This window comes from Myotis brandtii, unplaced genomic scaffold, assembly GCF_000412655.1.
Source record: "Myotis brandtii unplaced genomic scaffold, ASM41265v1 scaffold181, whole genome shotgun sequence".
In the NCBI taxonomy this organism is placed as follows: Eukaryota; Metazoa; Chordata; class Mammalia; order Chiroptera; family Vespertilionidae; genus Myotis; species Myotis brandtii.
Window position 1 is genome coordinate 3,208,285 of NW_005356712.1, and position 6,000 is coordinate 3,214,284.

General features: G+C 47.7%; 1 protein-coding gene across 2 annotated transcripts in view; it reads left to right on the forward strand.

Annotated features, from left to right (window-relative positions):
- The window catches only part of FBXO21 (F-box protein 21), a 32,626-nt gene that overhangs the window by 22,769 nt on the left and 3,857 nt on the right, over positions 1–6,000 (forward strand). Inside the window, exons 10-11 of one of the 2 annotated variants that reach the window (XM_005863788.2) lie at positions 1,249–1,460; positions 2,920–3,077. In XM_005863788.2, the coding sequence (XP_005863850.1) occupies positions 1,249–1,460; positions 2,920–3,077 (370 nt within the window). The remainder of the gene's footprint in view (positions 1–1,248; positions 1,461–2,919; positions 3,078–6,000) is intronic. The other variant, XM_014537698.1, reaches the window with a different exon arrangement.

Genomic DNA, 6,000 nt, shown 5'->3' on the forward strand with positions numbered 1-6,000 from the left:
ATCTCATAACCTGTGACCTCAGGCCAGTTCCTTGCCTTCACTAGGTCTGCTTCCTCTTCCGGCTGACCTGCAAGTTGGGATGATTAAATGAAATAAAAAAGTGATGGGGTTGGCACAGTGACCAGCAAGAAATAAGTGTTTAGTCAATACTGCGACCAGAAAATCTGTCTGGAAGGCGAGGTTGGGTATTGGAATAATGATACCTTATATTACGTAAAATGTTCATTTTCACAATATGACATATATCAGGAAGACAGGGCCTTTGTGAATCAGAAGCAGCGAGTTTGACAGCCCTGGGACTAGAGTCCAGGTTGCTGGGTCCCAGGACTCCGTAACTAGGGGAATGTCCTGTTCATAAGGGAAACTGTGTCAGAGACCGGCCAGTGGCAGGGCCCACCTTGCCGTCCTTTGTCATTGTGTGCGTATGTTTGTGTGCGCCTGCGTGTGCGGGTAGGAACTTTAGCAGAATTTGTGTTTTCCTTGGAGCCACGGGGACAGTAGAGAGAATATAACCTTGAGTTCTGCTGCTACCAGCTGTTACGTGAGCCCCACGTAGATGTGGTTTCTCCCTGCCCACTTGAATACGATATTGCGTCCTGCGTTAACGTCATGGCAATGCCCGGTAGGACTCCAGAACCCCGTTCTGCAGGTGGAAGGTCCGGAACGCATGTGCAGCCCTTCGGTGGCTTCTCTGTGGCTCTTCATCGTCATGGTCCCGAGGCAGTTCTGTCCAGCGTCCTCTTTCTTGACCGAGGCACGCAGCCTTTGTTTTTCCAACCAGTTCATGAGTGCAGGCAGCTCAAAATTGTTTCCTTTCTGTGTGTCAAAAAGTGAAGCCGATGTGCAGTGCATGATGGATGGAACAGTGGACGGTGTTTCTTTCTCTCTCTCCTTTCCTCTCTCTAAAACCAGTAAATAACATTTTTTTCAACTGAAGCCCACATTGACCAAGAACGTAAGACCCTTTGAGAGCTCACTGTACCCAGATGTGCCTGTCAGTGGCAGACCCTCCTTCCCCCACGCTGACTCCAATCCACCGTGTTTCTCAGCAATTTCTGACATTGACGCTGGTTGCATTCGGGTGCCCGGGCCAGTGCCCAGGATCAGAAGTGAGTGTGCCAGCTTCGAGCAGCCTCGGGGACCTGGGCCGGCCCTCGGGGCCCACCTTGCTGTCCTTTGTCAGGCTAGGTAGGGCTGAATCCAGTGCAGTAACAGGGAAAAGGCCTTAATAAAAATATTATCACCCAGTCTTTCTGTCTTGTCTTGAAGGTGCTTGACATCCTCCAGCACATTCAGACCCTGGACCCCGGGCAGCACGGGGCCGTGGGTTACCTGGTGCAGCACACACTAGAGCACATTGAGCGCAAGAAGGAGGACGTGGGCGTGGAGGTGAAGCTCCGTTCCCACGAGAAGCACAGGGATGTCTGCTACTCCATTGGGCTCATTATGAAGCATAAGAGGTGAGTGCCCACGGCGTCCGCCCACGCGTGGCTGCAGAGGACACCGAGGGCCCGTGAGCGGCCGCAGGGACGTGCTTGAAGGGGACCCGACGCCCAGCAGTGCGACCTGAGTCCCACCGCAGGAAGGCCCGCAAGCTGAGCCGTGTCTTTAACCGTTTTGTTTTTTTAAGAAGGGACTTGTGGTCCTGACTGGGAGGTCTAATGTTTTTAGTGACCTCCAGAGGCCTGACCCTTCTCTGTGGGAAGATGGAGCAGCTGCTGTACACAGAGTTTTTCTCTCCTTTCTGTATTGTCCTCGGGCTCTCCTCTCGCTCTCCTGAATTCAGGTTGTAGACAGGCCTGCTGGGTCGCAGGGTACACACGTGGCCGGTTTACTGGACAAAATGAAACTGCCCACAGCGATGGCACTGACTTACTTCCCCCCAGCTGCGGGGAGCTGAGAGCGCCTTTCCTCACCAGCATGTGCCACGACCAGACTTCTGAAATCACACTCAGGTCCTCAGTGGCACAGGGTGTTTCATTGTGGTTTTAATTTGCGTTTCCCTGAAAACCACACTGATTGAGGCTCTTTTCACAGGCTTACTGGTCATTCACGTTTCCTTTCATTAGTGCCTTGTCAATATTGTGCTTCTGATTTATAGTGATTCTTTCTCCGTAGATTTAGTCTCTGTGTACACATAAGTGCCAAATATCTTTTCCAGGTTTTGGTTAGTGTCCTCATTCTTTTATTGCATTCTATTTTTTAATTTATTATAGAAATTTCAAATACCTAACAGTAAAAAGATTTGAGTATAACAAACCAGGTGATGTCCAATATCAGCTCCACTGGTTATCATAATAGGGTCCATCTCCACCCGCCCTTCCCTCCTCCCTGGAAGCAAATCCCAGATATCATTTCATCTGGAGCTATTTCAATGTGTCTGGAAGGTAAGGGCTCTCTCTTTTGTTAAAAATACATTTGCCACCCTGTTGTCCTATTAAGGAAAAAAGAAATAGTTCCCTAACAGGTAGGTAGTCTGTTTGAATCATTCCTTTATGGCAATCACATTGATCCATCTCTTCCTTTATGGGTTGTATTTTCAGGACCTTGTTTAGGAAATCATTCGCCATCCCGAGGCGTGAAGACAGTTGGGAAGTTCTGCATTTTACCTCTAGGTCTCTGTTCTCCAGAACCAGTATTGTGCGTTGTTGGCAGGCCTGGTCCTGATACCTTTTTCCATCTTGATGACCAGTTGTTGCCCCATCTCTCTTTGTCAAAAAGTTTATTTTCTAACTGAAGTGCTAGGTTGATAGTAAGAGAGGTTTATAAAAGAGGCAGGAGTGTTCTGAAAAAATGACTCAACAGGGAGCAAAAGCAGGTCAAAGTGTAAGAAAGGGAGTTTAAGAGAAGCCAAGCCCTCGCTCACCATCTCATAGGTGCCAGGATCCTAGGGCACTGATTCCGTGCTCCTGTGCTTAGGTATGGCTATAACTGTGTCATCTACGGCTGGGACCCCACCTGCATGATGGGACACGAGTGGATTCGAAACATGAACGTCCACAGCCTGCCTCACGGCCATCACCAGCCTTTCTACAATGTTCTGGTGGAGGATGGTTCTTGCCGCTATGCAGCCCAAGGTAAGTGGCTAGTTCCTGTCTGCACCTTTAATAACACCTGGGCATATTTTAAGCACAGATAAGATACTGTGGGTACAGTCATGAATTTCCAATAGCTCACCTCCTAGGGCCGATATTTAGCTAATAAACATGGCTGGTATGCCCTGGCAGCCATACCACGGATTAAAAAATCTCCCCCTCCATCACCACAGCTGGGACGCTATTCCAGTGCTGCTGCTGACTTCTGTTCTGATTGGTCATTGCCTTTGCCAATCAAATCCCCAATGCCTGCTTCCTAGGCATTGCCGTTGGCTCCCTCCAGGTAAGGAGGGTCATCTTGTGCCCTGCCCAATACCACCTGCTTGAACTGGAGGGCATTGAATGGACACTATTGGGGAGCCACCCTAGCACCCTCTGGCCTCCTGAGACTGGCAGCCTCCTGTGCTCCCCTGGAGACACCACGGTGGGAACTGCAGTCCATTGCACCAGCTCTAAGAGCGTGGGGCTGGGTAAGGGGGGCCTCTGGCAGGTGCTAGCCCGGGGCACTCCAGGACAGACAAATGGAGGCAGGTTAGAGACCAAAATGCCTTCACTGTGCGGCTCCCTTTTCTTTGTTCCTCCACTTAATGGGACGAAGTTACTGCAGGCCTGCCTGTGGCGGCATTTACAGCATCCGTTTTATTAATAAAAATGAACACAGATGCTAATGCAGTGTCTGTTAACTCCATTTGAAACTCATTTCCATCCTCCTCATGCTCATTTTGTACGTGAGGAAACTGAGGCACGCAGTCATTTAAATATTAACTTACAGAGCATGAATTTGAACCCAGGCAGCTTGGCAAAGCCCTATCCGTAACCATCATGTTACAGCTTTTTGTGTCTGGCCTAAAGCATGTTTGACCTCACGCAGTATTATGTTCTGGTAAACGCTTTAATAGAAATACTGGATGTATAAAAATCTCAGAAGTATCAAAGAGTAGAAAAGGTTTCTTATTAATTGTTAGTAATTCATCAGAAACTGTGAGACAATAACATGAAACAAAAGAAATTCTGTTTCTTGAGACTACAGGTCTCTAACCTGTCAGTATAATGAGGGAGCTGTAAGAGGGGTTTAATGTCACCCATGTCAGCCAAAGGCGCTGACGATGATTTTATTTAACTTTAGAAACTGTGACAAAAAAATCACTCTATTTCAAAAACTCAACATGATTTGAAAATTGTTGAGTAATCTGTGGACTCTTTGTACCCCCAATAATCACTTGTTAAGCATTTCACACTACATCATGGAGCGTGTCACGAGAATAAAGGTATTGTCTTGTGACCGCCACTTGGCCAGCGCCTGTGGCTTTGCCTCATGCCTTCAGTGCCTATTATATGATAAATGAGTTTCTAGAAACATCTATGTCAACTTTAAAAGGGGCTTTTTGGAGTAGTAAAACGGCATCTGGCTTTAGGTGTTCTGAACTTTTTCAGTGTCTCAGGAATTCATCTCAGCGTATGCTCAGTAAACATGCAATGCAGGGTTTAAAGTCGTAGCATGGAATGACTTTGTAAGAAAGTTCACCCTCTGGCTGTCAGTTTTACCCTCTAGAACTGAGATCCCACTAAGTGATTGTGGGTCCTTGTCACAGAGCAAGACGTTTGCAAACAGAAGAGCAGAAAGGAGATGGTGCGCGTAGTGTGTGATCAAGCCGCTGACAGGTGGGGTTTTTAACAACTTTGGGTGAAGAGTATTTCAGACGTGAATACCCCTGCACCCTCCACTGGAGTCAGCAGTTAGCATTTTGACAATATTGGTTTGACCTGCAGATGGAGATTTTCAGTTTTTGCTGAACCGTTTGAAAGAACACAGCAGACATCACAGCCTAAACCCTCCCCGTGCCTGCTGTAAGAGGAAGGCCACCTCACTGCGTGAGCAGTTACAGCATCACACCTCGCAGAAAACCCCTTTCATAGGCTCTCATGTCAGTCGCCACTCTGGCGTCCCCGTGGTCACAGAAGGGCCTTTGTAGGCGTGTGTGCGTGTTCATTTTTCAATCATGATCCGACCAGGATTCATGCGCTGCGTTTGGTGGTGTCTCCTGGGTCTCTAGAAAAAAACAGTTCCTCATTCTTCCTTTTTTTTTTTTCTTTCATCCTTTTCCACAAGACTTTGACTTTTTGAAGAGTCCAGGCCAGTTATCTTGTAAAATGTCTAACTTTCTGGATTTGTCATACTGTTTGCTCATCTGTGTGTTGTCTGTGGACTGGAAGCTAAGTCTGAGGCTTGATGAGATCAGGCTGTTACTATATTTGGCTGGAATATTTACTATCAGTGCTGTGTGTCACGTTGCCTCTCCTCCGGAGGCCGATGGTGTCCGCTGTCCTGCTGTCAGTGAAGCGGATTTTGGTCACTTGGCTAAGATAGTGACTCACTCTAAGGGACAGTTTTCCTTTTGCAATTAACATGAAACCCATGGAGTCCTACTGTGACATCCTGTGTATGTCATCTTTCGCAGTAACCTTTATCCTGGTTATGTTAGTGCCTCTTGCATCTCGCTGCCTAAGTTATCATATGAGAATCGCAGAATGATGATTTCCTACCGCTGTTGTTCCCTCCACTCCTGTAAACAAGCACTTTCCTCCCTCACCGTCCACCTCTCCCCCTCCCCCTCCGACCCCTTCTCTCCCTCCCTTCCCCCCACCCTCCCTCTACCTCCACCTCCAGTACTTCCCTCCTCTCATAGCTTCCTGGGCTTTTATTTAGTTAATGTGTTCTAATCATTTGGAACAGTTTTCCTTTTCTGCTCAAATTATACCATATTTAGCCAATGTGAGTTCTTGAGAGGCTAAATTTTAAAAATACTTATTTAAATACTAGAGGCCTGGTACACGAAATTCATGCATGGGGGGGCAGGGGTACCCTCAGCCCAGCCTGCACCCTCTTCAATCCGGGACCCCTTGG